Raw genomic sequence first — 17,094 nt, forward strand, 5'->3', positions numbered from 1 at the left:
AGCCTGATGGGCTACATACAGTCCATGGGGTCGCAAAGAGTCAGACGAGACTGAGCAACTAATAACACACACCTCCCACATGTGGGTCCAGCACTGTGTCCCAGCCAATTAGGACCATCCTTCTGCCTAATCCTCAGGCCCAGGGCCATGGGGATCAGACCCCAGGGCGTTCAGGAGAGAGAATCATGGAGGTGAGGCAGAAAAGGAAGGCTGAGCAGAGGAGGGGACCTGGTCTGACTGAGGCAGTGAGAGGGGAACCTTGACCCGAGTATCAAGAGCTTTATCATTGTGACCCTGAATCAGTTTCTTCAGACTGTGTTGGAGTCTGTGGTTTGCATACATGACCCTGAAAGCCATTCTTTTCTAAAATTGTATTAAGGGAAAGGAGATGGGAAAAGGAAACCATAAAGCTGGCAGGAAGTAGTTACATAATAGTGCAAAAATTGCCTCCATTGCTACTTAGATCCTGACAAAGAAACTGAGTGGCTATGTCGGTCAAGTTTCCTAAATGCAGGTCTGAGAAGCCCTGGAAGTCTTTCAGTTGTATTATTTAAAAGTGTGTGTTTGGTTTTTTTTAAGTACTGAAATCTGTCCCTATAAGTAGATTCAAGATCATTTCTACAATCCCCTTGCCACTGCATGGAGATTGTATTTACAACCATGTTGACACCTGGAGATAAGAGATTTTGTTTCTGCTAAAAGGTTGGGGAACAGTTGTTCTGGTATTTAATATTCCCTAGACTAGAACATCTTCACCTCACCTAACTCCAGTCCCTTGTTACAAATTTATGTTGAGTCTTAAACCCAGAATTTGGAGGAAGAGCATCAACTAAAATGTACTTTGAGCAACAACATTCTCAAGCCCCTCTTCACCTTTTAGTTCTAAGAACATGAGATAAAATAGCATAAACTACATTTTGATTGAGTCTTTATATTTTATCTGAAAATGTGGCATGAATTTCACTGTAGGTAAAAATAGGCATTATTTCTATGACCTGTAAATGTAGGTGATAAGCTTTAAAATGGAATAGGTCTCTTTGAGGTACTAAGAGAAAAGGATTTATAATTGTTAGTAAAATAAAATGTAGACTTCATTTATCATGTCCTCTGAAGTGGATTTAGTATATTCATGTAAGTAACATTACCGTGGTACTTACTGTGTCAAGTTCTTTACTTCTACATGTCCTGAAGGACTATTTGATGTTTTCTGCATTATGTTGTTATTTTGCCTCTAATAGTATGAGATCTGACTTTTAGAATGAACAAGCATGAGGCTGCAAGTGACAGGAGCAGTATTAATACATGCCAGCCTCCTTCTTTGTTCTTGGCTATGCAAACCTGAGTTGCAATATACTTTTAAATGCACTCATGGAGAAAATACAGATGATAATTAAAGCAGGTCAACCTTGGGGGCACTCGTGGTACTAATCAATGATTGGTGATATTAAAATTAACCTCACAGTTGATAGTCACGTCTCTTTAGGTGACAGAGGCGGATGAGATGGGAAGGGGGCTAAGTCTAAGTGGAATTCAGTGCTGGTGTTGGAAGACTGTTTTTGCCTCACAGGCGTGCACCTGTACTACGTCGGGGGAGAGGTCTATGCCGAGTGTGTGAGTGACAGCAGCATCTTCGTGCAGAGCCGGAACTGCAACTATCAGCACGGCTTCCACCCAGCCACTGTCTGCAAGATCCCCAGCGGCTGCAGCCTCAAGATCTTCAACAACCAGCTGTTCGCTCAGCTGCTCGCCCAGTCTGTGCACCATGGATTTGAAGTTGTCTACGAGCTGACCAAGATGTGCACCATCAGGATGAGTTTTGTCAAGGTAAGGAGTGCTCACTTCCCGAGTATAAGAAAGAGACCAAGAGCACAGGACTTCCGGAGCAGTCCAGTGGCTAAGACTCCCTGCTCTCAGTGCAGGGGCCCCACGTTCGATCCCTGGTCAGGGAACTAGATCCCACGTGGGTCAACTAAATATCCTGTGTGCCACAACTAAGACCCAGTACAGCCAAATAAGAAAATAAATAAGTAAAAAATATATATATATTTTAAACAGTCTTCGACTGATGTGACAGTTGGACAGCCAGGGCAAGTAGACAGCATTTTGGGAGGAAAACTCTCAATTGTTTTTCAGAAGAGCTCCTCCGTGAGTATGACATCTCTTGTTTAGCAATTTTAAGAAAATTCGTAAGTATATTACTTTTGGAGGAAATCCAAGTTAAGACAGTTACCTGATTTTTCTTTAAATAAAGAAGATAAAGTGACTATGATGGTTGTATAGGACTTAATGCTACAGAGATTTTTTTTTTCTTCCCTCAAATTGCTGAGCACTATGGTCACTCAGTAAATGGTGAATTTACCTGAAATTGAATAAGACGCTCTCCTTACTCTTACAAAGCAGACAGGCAAACAGAGGCGATTGTATTTATAAATAAGCTACAAAACAGGACTGGGTCTAATACAAGGGAGTATGAATTAAGTGCTGTTTACAAAGGAATAAACAGGTTGGGATAAAAACATTATGGGGCTCATGATTAATTCTCATGCAGTAGTAGATGTTCTGCTTATGAATATTTGTGAATTTCTCAATTAGTTCTTTAATTAAAGTTGATGTGAAGGTTGGAGAATGGAGGGAGTTAACTTAGTGGGAAGGAAAAACTGGATTTGCGCGTTGAAGCTAAGCCCTCAGCTTATCATCTGTTTCATTCCTCACAAAGCACTTGCAAATAATTCTAGTATTTCCAAATCTGAGCTTGTTTGTCAAACTGAGTATATGTGACAGTTTTCCCATGGTGACCTATCTATTCAAGGGGTATCAGTATGGCTTGTTCCAGATTTTTTCAAAGAAAAAATTTATTTATTAATTCTGTAAAATTACCATTTTACAGAATTACAGAAAAATGTATTTATTAGTTCTGTAAAATTACCATTTTACAGAATTACAGAAAAATGTGTCCCATTTTTCAACACTCTTATTTATAATTTCAGTAATTATTTAAAAAATGAGAATCAAGAATAGAGTTTCCAGTTTAGAAAATGACTTCTTGAATTCATTTTTTTCATGGTGACAAAACAGTTTCATTCAAATTTGCATGCGTGCTAAGTTGTTTCAGTTGTGTCCGACTCTTTGTGACCCCTTGGACTGTAGCCCCCCAGGCTCCTCTGTCCATGGAATTCTCCAGGCAAGAATACTGGAGTGGGTAGCCATTCCTTTCTCCAGGGATCTTCCTGACCCAGGGATCGAACCCAGATCCCCTGCATTGCAGGCAGATTCTTTACCATCTAAGGGCCACCAGGGAAGCCCTTATTCAAATTTACTGTTAAGCTTTAAAAGCATTTTTACACCGTCAGGCAATTAACAAATACCTGAAAGTCTTTTCAAACATTCTGATGCTTTAGAGCCAGCAGAGGGCAATAATAAGCAACCATTTGACGTACTTTTTTCTAGGCCTGTTTTAAAAATTGGGATGAGATGGCCAATGTCTCAGACATAATAATTTCACTGTATTATAAACTTGTATAGTAATTTGACTTTCCTAAGATCAACTAGATGTACTTCTCATATATGTAGCCTTTAAATTCATAAAACCACATAATTCACAAAATAAACTGTTACTAATATTGCAGGGACTTAAAAGATTCCTAGCAAATATAACTATAGGTGATCAGTGTAAAAGAAATTGGTAAGTTCTCACCACAATAAAAAATTGCAACCATGTGAGGTCATGGATGTTAACAAAACTTATTTTTTGTGATCTTTCCTGGGGATGGTCACCAAAGGCAAATTGCCATAAGTGAGCCAGCATGGGAGAGGGGAAACAAGCTTTCTTCATCAACCCTGAGTAACAGAGAGCGCCTTCAGCTCTCACTTAACAACTTTCAGATCCAGCCATTGTTCTGTTTCATGCAAAACACGGACTTCAGCATTAAGGGGGTGAACATGCATTCAAGCTCCCTTCCCTGGGGAAGACAGCATGATTTCCCAGTGTCTCTGATGTGGCTGGAACCCAGGCCCTCTCTAGGTCCGTGGATTTAGTTGCGAGCCCAGGAGGATACCTGGGATGGGGACTCATCTTAGGGTGTCTGGCTGATGAAAAGGTTGTCTTGTACTTGCAGGAATGCAGAGTTCATGTTCTCAGGTCCCAGAAGCTGCCCTGGTGGGTGGGCTGTGTCCAGCAGGCCTGTTTCGTGCCCCTGGAGGCTGCCTGGAAATCTGGCACAATCACGTGGCTCCGTTTTTGCTTTTCAGGGCTGGGGAGCCGAGTACCATCGCCAGGATGTCACAAGCACGCCCTGCTGGATTGAGATCCACCTTCATGGACCGCTGCAGTGGCTGGACAAAGTTCTGACTCAGATGGGCTCCCCACACAACCCGATTTCTTCGGTGTCTTAACAGTCCTGTCTCAACACACATTTCTATAGGGTAGATGCTGTTGCAGGCAGTGGCTTATATCATTTCAGATTCATGACTAACTGAAGTTTCTAAGTACACATGTAAATACATTTAATATATACTCTTCATATTTTGTATCATCATCTTGGTTTGTGCTTTCTAGTTAACCTGATGCCACTACAACGCAATGATAAAAGCAGGTTTTTCGCGCCTACGCTCTAATAAGCAGCAGCTTCTTTTGTGGGAGAGAACAAATGAGAGGCAAGTCTGTGGACAGTGTTTGAAGGGTGCTGGCAGAACAAAGGCAGCTTCCGTCTGCCGTGTCACATAAGGCATATTGTGTGGCCAGTCCAGAAAAATACTAAAACTGTTTACGTAGCAAAAATCAGGTACTAGCAGCACTAGGGCAAATAACACTTTGGACAAAACAAACCTGTAACATTTAAATAACCTCACTTCAAATGCTGACAAAAAAAGAAAATCAAGCTTGTAAAATCAGTTATGTAAAACAAGTCATATAAGCTTTATTTCTGAAGTTGAAATACCTGTAGGTAGACTGTTGTGCTGATATGAATGGTACCTTTTAAACAAATTAAAACTGTGATTGGAAAAGAAAGAAACTGTGAAGCTGAGAGCCAGGTTGCCTCATTATCTTACCACTGTACAGAAAAAATAGAATAAATAACTCTAATATGGGAAGATATTATAAATATGAAAATAGCATGAAATGAGCTATATCCCCCAACTGCAAAATAAGACCAGCACTTTCTTAATCCATGCATCACCCACAGAGATGCCTGCCTTCCACGTAGGAAATCACATTAAGTTCCACCTAAGTTCTCCTGGTGGTGACTCAGGGCAGGCAGCTCTGCAGATCTTAGTCTGCACAGCATGCTTGCTGGCCTCGTGTTTAAGTCCCGTGTGTGTGTGTAGAAGCAGCAGTAGAATAAGAGCATCGGACAAAAACACCCTGTGTTTACTTATTCCTTCTCACATTCCCACGTTCACAGTCTCTAGGCGAGGGCACATTTTGCCGCATGTTCCTCACACATTGGTAAATACTAACTCTTCACAGATGACTCAACGTTCACTGAAGCCTCTGAGAAAACCTAGACACGTTGCTGCAATCCATGTGAGTTCTTTAACTTAGTGTCTCTACTGATTAAGTGACCTGCTGGTCGTAGGTGGTAGCCTCTTATAAAACTAAAGCCTCATACCTGGAAATAAGTTCCCAAATAAGAGTAATTCCATAATCCCTATCATTTCTGACGAACAGTGGTCCTGAATAACAGGACATTTTAAAAAATGCACACAAAATACCAAAACCTGTTATTTACCCTTGGATGATAAAGAGAGGGCCATTTACCAAATTTCTAGGTACTTTGATATATATATATATTTCTGACCCACTAAACACTGCATTGCTTGGAAAATTATTTCACACCCTCTTTAAAATGTATAATTTAAGAAGGTAATTATGCTTGTTAACAGCCGGTACTTCAGTGATCCAGGTTTCTTCATTTATACATTCTGTCTCAACTCTTTCTAGCATTAGTATATAGTAGCTGTTTCTCATTAAATTGTATTCAAGGTAGGAATGATCATATGAAAACAATGTATGCGTGAGCTACTGCCGTCACCTCTTGTAATGACTAGTGTTACCTAGAAGCTTTCATATATACAATAGAAAATATCACATTTTACAGTAAAGTTAGGTGGTCCGTTTAGTGTTTAGAGAATGCTGTAGTTTGTTGGTTCACCAACTATGTATGTGCCTGGCACAGTGTTAGGTACTGTGGAGTCAATGTGCACAAGAAACCATCCCAGCCCTCTGGAGCTGAGAGTCTACACGGAAATCTGTAGAATCATCCTCATGTTTCAAGAACTATTAAAACAAAACATGCGCTCTTTCTTATGCTTGAAAAAAGTGTAATTGCTTTCCTAATTCTCTATTTTGAAACTGATTTTCTTTCTCTTCTGAGCAATCAAGTCATGGATGAAGACATCCTTGGATAAATGAGGCTTTTCTTCTGTCTCAAAGCTGGATTTTTCTCCTCTTGCTTCCCTGTTTTCCAGTAATTCCCTATGTCCCCTTTCCTTGGAAAAGGCATTAGTGTGGTGAAGTCTTCCTCAAACAAGTCCTGCTGCACAAAACAGCATGAGGTACATGTGGTCTGGGCTCCAGGCATCAAACATCGCTTTATCCGTCAGTGGTCAGACTCCTCCTCTGGTAATCTTACACCTTTACAGAATTAATCGGTACTAGTTGCTTATAAGTGACATGAAAAGATACACTGGCTTTCCACGCAGCTTTGGGAAACCAGGACAGAACGTTCCAGTGAATTGGAATTGTGTCTTCAAAAAATAAATGATTAAAGTGGTACGTATGCATCACTACCAGGTCTATCTCACCAAAAGCCTTTATCAAGATACTGTGAAATTCAGAGAATTTAGAAGTGATGGGAAATTAACCCTTAAGTCATTGTAACATAGTCACATTTTAGATCAGGCTTTTACATTTTTTTCTGCTAAGAATTGTTAAAAATTGTAATGCAAGGATTTGATTTCTGACTTCTAAATGTGCTTATTTAACATTCAATCCTTGAGGTAGACAGTCCAAACGATGTCTTCACATTCTTTTATAGGCTCATGAGCAAAGTGGACATGCTGAGCCATTAATTGCATCAGCAATTGCCAAACATGTTTAAGGTTGCCGTAGACAAGGCAATAGAGAACAGTAACATCTGGCCTGCTGACAAGACTCAGAACATTTATAGTGCTGTTCAAGTCTGGGTTTTGTTTTTTCTCCTGTTAAAAATTTGAGATGTAAAAATTTTTAGTTAGATGATATTTTAATACCTACCAGTGCTTTGGAACTATTAAGATGTCAATTCTCAATACATTTACTTTATGTTATATTTTTTTTTACACTCAGTTTAAATCAGAAAAGATTGGACAACCACCTAGCATTTAGAATCTCCTTTTCATTGTCTTCTTAGGAAGTGAATACCCTGTCACAGCAACAAAAACATTTTTTAGGTATTGCCTGTTAAGACTTCAAGCACCGGCTTAACTTTGAGTATGTCCTGAATATTCGGTATACGTAGTCAACAAATAAAGCAAAATGGAACATGCATTCCAAATTTTATCTGCTCTTGTTAACGATTTAATGGCCGAACTATATGACAAATTACATGATCTTGGCATACGTTAAGTTCAAATTAATGTAAAACAAACTAACAAAAAAGAAACTATTTCTATTTAAGTCATGTTTTTTATTATAGCTAGGCCTCAATTATCCTTCAAATGCACACTTACACTGTTATCTGATTGTTTATAATAAAGAATACTGTACCTAAATGTCTTTTGGCTCATTATTCCCTACAAACCTCATAGAAGGATTCGTTGTATATGGGTCCTTAAGATGATCTTATACAATCCTGTTTTGAAAATTGGATTTTTTTGAAATCCAACATCCTATAGAGAAATTAGATAACAGTTTTGAATTAAGCATCTTAGAATAACTGGCATTAAATATAGAACCTTGGAAGGGGAGGGATAAATTAGATTTGGATTAACATATACACTACTGTAGATAAAGTAGAAAAAAATATAGAACCTTGAAGATATTTTGCAGTAATTTTAGAAAGGATATGCGTAGGAGCTTTTTTTTTTCCTGTGTATTGGCAAATATTAAGTGATATTACAGTATATGGGAATGAACAATTACTGTAAATATCTGTACATTGCTATATAATACATGTTAGAAAAGTGTTAAAGGCAACTCAGGACAAATGAAGATGGAATCCAGGAGGAATATGAAAATATCTAAAAATGTAAATTTTCTGTTCTCTCCATTAAATTTCCTTCCAGTCTAAATGCGGTGGGGGGGGGGTAGAATATGTAAGTATTTTGAGAAAACTTGGTCTTTTATTGATTAAAGTTTTCTTTTTTTTAAAAAAATGGAGCCCTTTATTCAAAATGTAAACAGATGAAAGACAAGCTATTCTGGGTGCACAGAGGAGGGCTCAGTCAGTTTAGTCGCTTAGTCATGTCCGACTCTGCGACCCCGTGGACTGCAGCACGCCAGGCATCCCTGTCCATCACCAACTCCCAGAGCTCGCTCACACTCATGTCCATTGAGTCAATGATGCCATCCAACCATCTCATCTTACTTAAGCTGGAAGTTTATGGAGAGCAGTGATTGTGTCTTGCTTGTCTTTGCATCTCCTATTTTTCCTGACCCTGTTCTTGCATCCAAAATTTGGTATTGGCACTTCAACCACAAACTAGTACATATTTTTAAATATACCATTGTATAGACATAAAATATTTTCTTTAAACATTAGCTTAAGAGACAGAATATTTTCATTAGCCTAGAAACTTCCACATATTCACTTATTAGATGATTCTTGATCATCAGTTACTACCAGGCAGGCACTGCAGATAACAATGACAGATGACAGTTTCTGCCTTAAAGAAACTTCCAAGTTTGTGGAGAAAGATGAACAAGTAAACTGATAAAGGTCAATGTGCTATCAGCTGGGACAGGCTGCTGGAGGGCCTAGCAATGAGCTCTCCACCAGGCCTGGGTGTGTACCCTCTGGGCTGATCCACCTTGCCTTCCTTCCCATTGGTTCCCATTAGCAAGGCTCCCAGACATTTCTAGACCAGCTTAGGTGCCCAGTCTCTGTGCCCCCATCGTAATTTGTGCTCATCAACGATCTACTATCAATCCCTATACCATAATGTCTTCTTGTCCATTCATCTCTACAAGGCCGGGAACTTTTTAAAGGCAAGGATTCTGTGTTCAGCATTTTCCAGCTGTTGTTTGTTTAGAAAGGCATTTGGGGTTCCCATTATGAAGGCAGAAATGGTATTTGTTTCTGATTCCTTTTTTAAAATCAGCAATTATTTAATTTCTTCCCAAAATAAAAATAATCACAAGCTTCCAACTGCATGTCTGGTGACCATGCTGCAGCTGGTGGGGAAGACAGAAGCATGCTTATGACTTAGTTTGCAAATACTCAGCTGTACAGTAGTAGCAAGGAAAGGCAGCTTTGACAGTTAAAACTGTTAAAATTATTTCTATTCTAAGCATTTATTTTCAGAATGTGAATTTGAGTAAAGAAGCATAAGAATTCTCATAGAATAAGTCAACACGGCATATAAAGAAGATAACACTTCTGAATGTTTATCTCTGTATGATCATCATAGATGATTCTATTATTTGCATACATCTGATAAAAATGTTAACTGTGGCCTCAGATTTACTCCAGTAATCTGAAAGATGATGTTAAGATGGAGTAAATATAATGAAAATTATATTCACGGTTGTTTTAAGCCCCAAATTACTCACACCTGCACGCAGTACATTATTTGGAGATAATGCTTGCAAGTGACAAGCTGGATTCTCTCTGGCCTCTATCATTTAGAAAGAAAAAAACTAAACATTCTCAAAATAACCCACTGATGGTTAATGAAGTTGTCTGTAGAGAGACACTTAGGAGTAGGGGTCAGAAGACTTTCCATCCAGGGCCAGACAGTAAAAATTTTCCGCTTGTAACTACACAATTCTGCCACCACAGTGCAAAAGCCGCCATAAACTATGTATGTGGCCAGGGGTGGCTCTGTGCCAGTGAAATCTTACAGATGTCGAAATGTGAATTTCATGTAATTTTCACATGTCATGAGATGATTTTTCTTTTGGTTTTCCAACCGTTTAAAAATGTAAAAACTATTCTTAGCCTGTGGCAGTACAGAAATGAACTGTGGGTTGGATTTGGCCTGGAGTGGGCCCCCAGTTCGCTGAGACCTGAGGATAAAGCGTCTTGAATGTTACCAACCACAGCTGTGCCCTCACCTGAATCCCTCCTCAAGGAGATACTCTTGAGCCTGACCACCAGAAGCCTTCTAGTAAGCTCAGCCAACCCTTAACACTATTGCAGGGGAGGTGATTATTGTGAGCCACTATGCTTCGGGGTGGTGTGCTAGATAACTGACACAGTCGCCATCAACGTGCGGAAAGCTCATGCAGCTCTGTCTCTGGTTCGTCCTGAACCCTCAGGTGGGAAGAGCGGCTTCTTGTCACAAAGTGCAGGCAAGCCTGTTTGGAAGCACCTGTAATTTGTGATACAACTGCTATTTTGGTTCTGAACACTACCCTGGCTCCATCTGCTCTGCCAGTGCAACAGCTGTTTAAGAGATCTGTGTTCAAAATACTCCTCTTTTTCAGGCTCTGTGGGAAGGCTTGCCAGTTTGGTTGCTAGAGGTTAAGCATTCAATTCCTGGCTCCTGTTACTAACGCCAGAGGTGAGCCCTGGCATTGTCCAGTGAGGGCACAGTGCAGGCAGTTAGGCAGCACTGGCCTCTGAGGACCCACGTGGTGGGGAACACCACGGTGATCCCAGGCTTCATCTTGTGGCTGGAGAAGAGGCTAGAGCCCAGCACTCTGCTGGCCCCAAAACACCCAGCCCTCCTCTCCAAACTGGGTACCTGTGAGTTACTCAGTGAGTTTTGGTCTTAAATTCTCATTGCCCTTCAGAATAGACAGTGCCTGGCCTGGGCAGGGGCTGTGGTCATTTTCCAATTGCTAACAAAGCAGGAAATGTTCAAGGTCTTAGATGGACTTTATACACCATTTAAAGGTAGTGAATGTCTGCGACTAGGGAGCAAAGGGCAATTCTGATGGTTGCTGGTGCTAAAGGGGTGAATAGGAAAAAGAAGAGACACAGGAAACATGGCCACGGAGCATTTGGGCATGAAGAAAGAAAGGTACCTGGATAAGGGAGGGAGGCTTGGCTTTTCTCACATCGGCAGACCCCTGACCCCAGGAGGGTCCACTCACTGGCACAAAAAGCAGGGTGTCAGAGCCCTGAAGGGTCTTTTAGAAAGGAAAGGCCAGCTCTGCAAGCATCACAGGAGCCTGGAAACAGGGTCCCTGAGTACGACATGGAGCTTCCATACTGGCAGACAACTTTGGGTGACCTTAGAAATATATGGCTTTCTCTAAGACTCATTTTCTGAAAGAAAATAATGCTGTCACAATTAACCCTCACCTGCCACCCACAGAGATGATCCTAATCAACATGATGGTGAAGTACACCTAAGTATGTGTATTTTACTTAATATATTACCTCAATAAACAGTAATATAATTTTGTGCAAATATCTGATGTTAATATACCCTGCTCCTTATTAGATTTTCAAAGGCAACCACTATAAAATCTTAACAGTGGACAGTGGTCTCCAACCAAAGACAGTAAACGACCCAGACTGCAATTATAAGAGAGGAAAACAGATAGAAAATCTCACTAGTTGTTACTTCTTTTATGCTTGTTTTCCTTAGCTCTCTGATTTTGCTTTCCTGCTGCATATACTCTTGGGCCCTTTTAAGCCCAAACTACAAACAGCTAATGAAAATCAGTATCTGTGCTCAATGACTACATTGTAAGAAAGGCTGCATGCATTTCTGTATTACTAGGGTAAAGCTATGAATAGAAAGCATCATTTAATTTGCTGCAGTTTATAATAATAAAAGCTTACCTTTGCTGCATTAGAATAATACAAATGATTATTTGGAGGGTGGAGCAATATAACATAAGGAGAACAGGGAAAAGCAGCCCATGTCCTGATTAGAAGATGAGATCAACTCAATTATTAAACATGTCAAGTATTTTCACTAAAAAGTTCTGAAAATATTCAGTTTAAACTCAGTAAAAGCAGCATTTTAATTAGTATTTTAATAATAATTTTTTTCTACAGTGAAACAAGTCTGCTCAACAAATGAGAGTTCAGCCCATCTCTAAATCATAAGCTAGACTATCTGAATGCAGTCTTAATGCATGCACCATTCAACAACATCTGTAATCATGATTATAATACTCATTTTCATAGCTACATAAAGTTAGAAACTGAGGGGGTAATGATAGGAATACTAAAATTTCCATGTCAATTAGTTACACAAAGGAAATCAAGACTACCTGCCAACAGCTGTACTAATTACATTTTCTAATTCTAGAAAAAGAAACAGGAAGTTTTAAATCAACAATCACGTCAAAGATCCCAAATTGAGACCTTTTAAAACAAAAGCCATAAAAGAAGTGTCAGATATGTCCAAATATTCAAAATTTGAAAACCTACATGGGCAAGAGATACCATAAAAAGGTAAATACACCAATGTTAGACATGAGAAAAGAAAAATGACATAGGGTTCATTTTTGTAACAGTCACCAGACTTTTTGCACATTTTAGGAAAAAAGGAGGCTAATGGAAAAAAATAGACAAAAGACAGGACTAGCTAATGGAGCGAAGAGCCAAATCTAAGTAGCCAATAAGCATAGGAAAAGGTTCTCAAATTTACCAGGATTCATGGAAATGCTAGTAAATGCAACAGTCAGCAGTAATATAGCTATCAGAAAGGCAAGAGGTAAAAAAAAAAAAAAAAGAACAGCAATTCCTACTGCTGGTAGAAATGCGAGGAAAAGAAATTCTACCAGGGACTTCCCTGGGTAAGCCTCCATGCTCCCAATGCAGGGGGCCAGAGTTCAATCCCTGATCAGGAAACTAAGATCTCACATGGATGGGAAGAAACTCTCAGAGGGGACTCTCACAATAAATAAGTGCTACATATTCAGAAATACAGATTTGGCAGTAAAAACATATTTCTTTCTATAAACTGAACTAGAAAGCCAAGGAAAAAGCATAGCCTATCTACTGTTTTCACTTTGTAATAGGACTTCAGTTTGTAATAACAAAAACACTTTGGAAAGAGTCATCTGTGCGTGGTAAAAATTTAAGCGTTCAAAGGATTATTTTGATAAAAGATCTCCCAACCACTGAACACCCCATTCTTCTACCCCATGACACCAGTGACCCAATTTTCCTTTACTACTTCCAATTTTGCATATGAGCTTGCATGAGCATTTAATTATACATTTACATATAATTTTGGTAACATTATTTATGATCTTTTGTATTTGCCTATTCAAAACTAACTGTAGTCCCCTCACAATTTTTGATTAATACAATCTTTGATGGACACCTCTTTTGAAGACCATCTTGTTTGGATTAACTACTTCTGATGCAAAACATGTTTCATCATTTTCTTTCTTTCCCTTTCCTTTTCTGATTGCTTGTCAACAAGTTTTGGTGGTGCACTAGAGCTGCTGGTTGATGAGCTGAAGCAAAGCCCTGTGGGTTTCTCCCTGAGTTGAGAGCCATCCCTGAGTTATTTACTTGCCACTAAATCCTACAGGCTTGTTTATTCAATCCCTCCAAATCCCACTCTTCAAGTGGAAGTCTGGGAATGGTCTTAGAACCAAGGCATAAAGAAGCTTGAGTTATTGATATACTCACTGTTACAGAGTGTTATAAAGACTGGGGCAGTTGCTAACTCATTGTAATGAGTACTGCTAGTTTCCTAGATGAAGTACCCCGTGTTCTCGGATTCTTCCTACACTTGCTCTGCAATGTCATAGTAAACTCCACTTCCTGTTGGCCTCATTTCTTCTCTGTTCAGCAAGAACTCTAGCTCCCATTACTGAGTACTCTCACAAAAGCAACCTAACTTCCTCCACTTCTTCCACTAAATGAATTTGAGCTCAGGCTTGCAATTTATCGTTCTTCCTCTATGTCTGTTGGAGCCCTATGAAACTGTCACCTGATTGCAGATTGCCATATTGGTTCCTGGTTTCCAGACCAAATCTTCAATGCTGCTCATCAACCCTCTTACATACAGTATTACTGAGGATAATACTAATATTATTGAGGATATTGGTTTGGCTGGATGTCACAGAACACCTGAATAACCATGGCAGATACAAGAAATACAAGATCTACTGCCTCTCACACAGCAGTCCAAAACAGGGGGTCCCAGGCTAGGATGGTGTCTCTGCTCCCTGAGGCCATCCAAGGATACACACACAAGGCCAGTTCTCCAGATTTAAAGGATAAATAAACTCAACCCCTCAGTGGGAAGAACAGTGAAGCCACATTACAAAAGTTACACATACATGGAGGGGTAAAACAAAGTTGGGGGCAAACTGCAATAAACCTACCCCAAATAAGTAAAAACTTTATTGTTTTTTATATATTAAGTAGTTCCTTTCTTTTAATATATTTTAAGTTCCTTCAGCTTTTACTGACCTATTACTTTCTAATTTCCTCATCCTGTTTCATTTGAAGAAGGATAAGCTGCTTTTTAACTACAGATGTTAACTTATACTCTAGGGATTCAAAAAAAGCTCCCAGCTCCACAATTAAGAAAACAAGCGAACAGTGGATAACAAATGTAAATGAATTCCTCTGCATCTGGTGTAGAGCAACTGAAGAAGAGAATTAGTGAATCAGACAACTCAAAGGTCGATAATGACTTTAATGAGTAATTCTGGTAAAAGTGTTTCTGCACAGATATGCAGGTATAAAAACAGATATAAAAAGTCAACAAAAAGATTCCTTCTCTCCTTAAGGTTATCTTAGAACATTCATGACTAAATTTCAACTTGATATATATTTCATAGCTTAAAACTCAAGAGACTGTAACAACTTTCTGCACAGTTTTAACTTTCAGGCCTATGCACTTATTATTCTAACACTAGAAATACTTTCTTGACATTTGATTTGGCACTCTTATTGGTAAGCTTTGCCTTTTAAAAGTTTTACTAGGAGAAAATACAAGAAAAAAGTATCTATCCAGATTGCCCATCACTCTCTGAACATTATCTAGGAATAATACGATCTTCTGACAAAAATGCTGGAGTGTTATTTTGGGGATCTCTTTTTGAAAAAGAAATGAGTATAAAAAAGTAGTTTTGTTCTGACACTGGTAAGAGGACATACGTTTGTACTGTTCACAAATTCAGTACACAAAAGTTGTTTGCTTTAAAAGAGAACACTGATAGAAGCAGAGAGGCCGACTCTAGGAGGCGCACTCATTCCAGGGTACTTAGTTAATCCCTCCTGGGTTTTACCAGCACGTCTTTGAGAAGAGGTGCACATCCTACTCTCTCAGATATTTAATAATGATCCCTTTCTTTACACATAAAAAATATGCTTACCACCTTGACAGCTCCAGTCTTAACCGGAAAGAAAAGGTTATTATGAGAACCCAACTCCAGGTGCCCTAACTACATTTTATCAACACAAATAGCTCTCAGTGTTTCTTAAGAGGAGGGTTATTGGCACCGAGTGTAAGATAATTCTGAACTGTGGGGGACCATTTCAGACACTTAGCATTCCTGGCCCACTCACTAAAAAACAGCAAGTTTTCAAGGTCACCGTGACAAAACATACCCATCCATTTCCAACTGGATGGCTGGCTGGCCCTTGTACTGCCATGGATTGCCCCTTGATGAGAACCACTGAGTTAGATGATCCAAGATTAATATCTATTAACTTCATGACTTCCACAGAAAGCAACTGCTGTATTACCTTCAGTAACAATGACTGAAGAGAAACTTAGTTTTTTTAAAAAAAACCTTGTATTTAAATACTACCCTGGAAAGATAAGCTGATTTCCTCAAATCCATGGTGATCTGAAAGGACTAGACGCACAATGTGCAATGCTTATTTGTCTCCAAATGCACACATACATTCACAGGAAAATGACTGTTTACCATCTGCTGGCATGTCTTACTCCATTTATCTGTAGTATAAAAATATGTCCGTCTGTCTACTACAATAAGATAAAAAACGTGTAGATCTTAATAAATTTCCTCACACCGATGTTCCTGGAAACTGCTGTTGTCTTTGTTCCAAAACTTGCTGATTTAATAGCTGCTGCTGTTTCTGTAAAAACTGCACCACTTCTGGACTTCTTAGTAATGACTTAAAAAGGAGAAAGAGAAAATATGTTTATTAATAGCAGTATTCTTATGAGATTGTATTCATGCTGTAAAATTACTCTGCTATATCCTTATACCCGATATAATATACTTACAAAAAAAATTCCTGAACTGAATTCATTTCTTCATTTGAAGTACTGCAGTTAAACTTCAAACTAATAATAATAAAATCTGGTATCATGCATCAAATACTAAAATCTAAAACTCATGTGGGAAGCCTGATTTTATTGGTGACTTTGCACACAAAGGAAATGCTTTTATGATATGCCAGCATGTATACTCTTTATGAAACCTAAGGGCCAAGAAGAGCGCTGGCCCAGGATTACAGCAAGGGGAAAAAAAAAAAGGAAATGAAAAGATACCCCATGTAAACATGGCAGTTAAAATTCCAGTTTAGAAACATATACATTTTTGACAAGTACTGGAGCTCAAGTTCCTCTCACTAGCTCACTAAGTCTTTTGGAAGAAATTAAAAATGATGTATGATTGTGTGTATAGGTATGTGTGTGTAAATATAGGTATACATGTATAATAAAACTAATATTAGCACACTACTAAAAGTTCAGAAAAGAAATACAACTGCTCTAAAAGAACTAATAAGTTTTATACACTGACCATTTTTAAATATAGTTATACTCACATAACAAATATAAGACTGTTTTTATTAAAGTATTTATATAAATTGATAAGGAAGAAAAACCTTGAGCCTAATATACTGAACTCTTTGCGACCCCATGAATCACAACATGCCAGGAACTGAACCGAATATACTGAACAAGATAAACCAAATAAGATGGAAGTACCATCATTAAATACTGATTTTAAAATTTAACATTACAGCATAGTATATTTCCTATTTA

General features: G+C 38.8%; 2 protein-coding genes across 4 annotated transcripts in view; one reads left to right on the forward strand and one right to left on the reverse strand.

The window, feature by feature from the left end:
• The window catches only part of SMAD9 (SMAD family member 9), a 71,226-nt gene extending 58,386 nt beyond the window's left edge, over positions 1–12,840 (forward strand). For all 3 annotated transcript variants that reach the window (XM_070380409.1, XM_070380410.1, XM_070380411.1), the window contains 2 exons: positions 1,568–1,824; positions 4,249–12,840. In XM_070380409.1, the coding sequence (XP_070236510.1) occupies positions 1,568–1,824; positions 4,249–4,392 (401 nt within the window). In that variant the 3' untranslated portion in view covers positions 4,393–12,840. The remainder of the gene's footprint in view (positions 1–1,567; positions 1,825–4,248) is intronic.
• Positions 12,841–14,746: 1,906 nt separating this feature from the next.
• Positions 14,747–17,094, reverse strand: part of RFXAP (regulatory factor X associated protein) — a 35,681-nt gene continuing 33,333 nt past the window's right edge. The window contains exon 5 of the mRNA XM_014481812.2: positions 14,747–16,217. Within this exon, the coding sequence (XP_014337298.2) occupies positions 16,107–16,217 (111 nt within the window). The 3' untranslated portion in view covers positions 14,747–16,106. The remainder of the gene's footprint in view (positions 16,218–17,094) is intronic.

Source organism: Bos mutus, chromosome 12, assembly GCF_027580195.1.
Source record: "Bos mutus isolate GX-2022 chromosome 12, NWIPB_WYAK_1.1, whole genome shotgun sequence".
In the NCBI taxonomy this organism is placed as follows: domain Eukaryota; kingdom Metazoa; phylum Chordata; class Mammalia; order Artiodactyla; family Bovidae; genus Bos; species Bos mutus.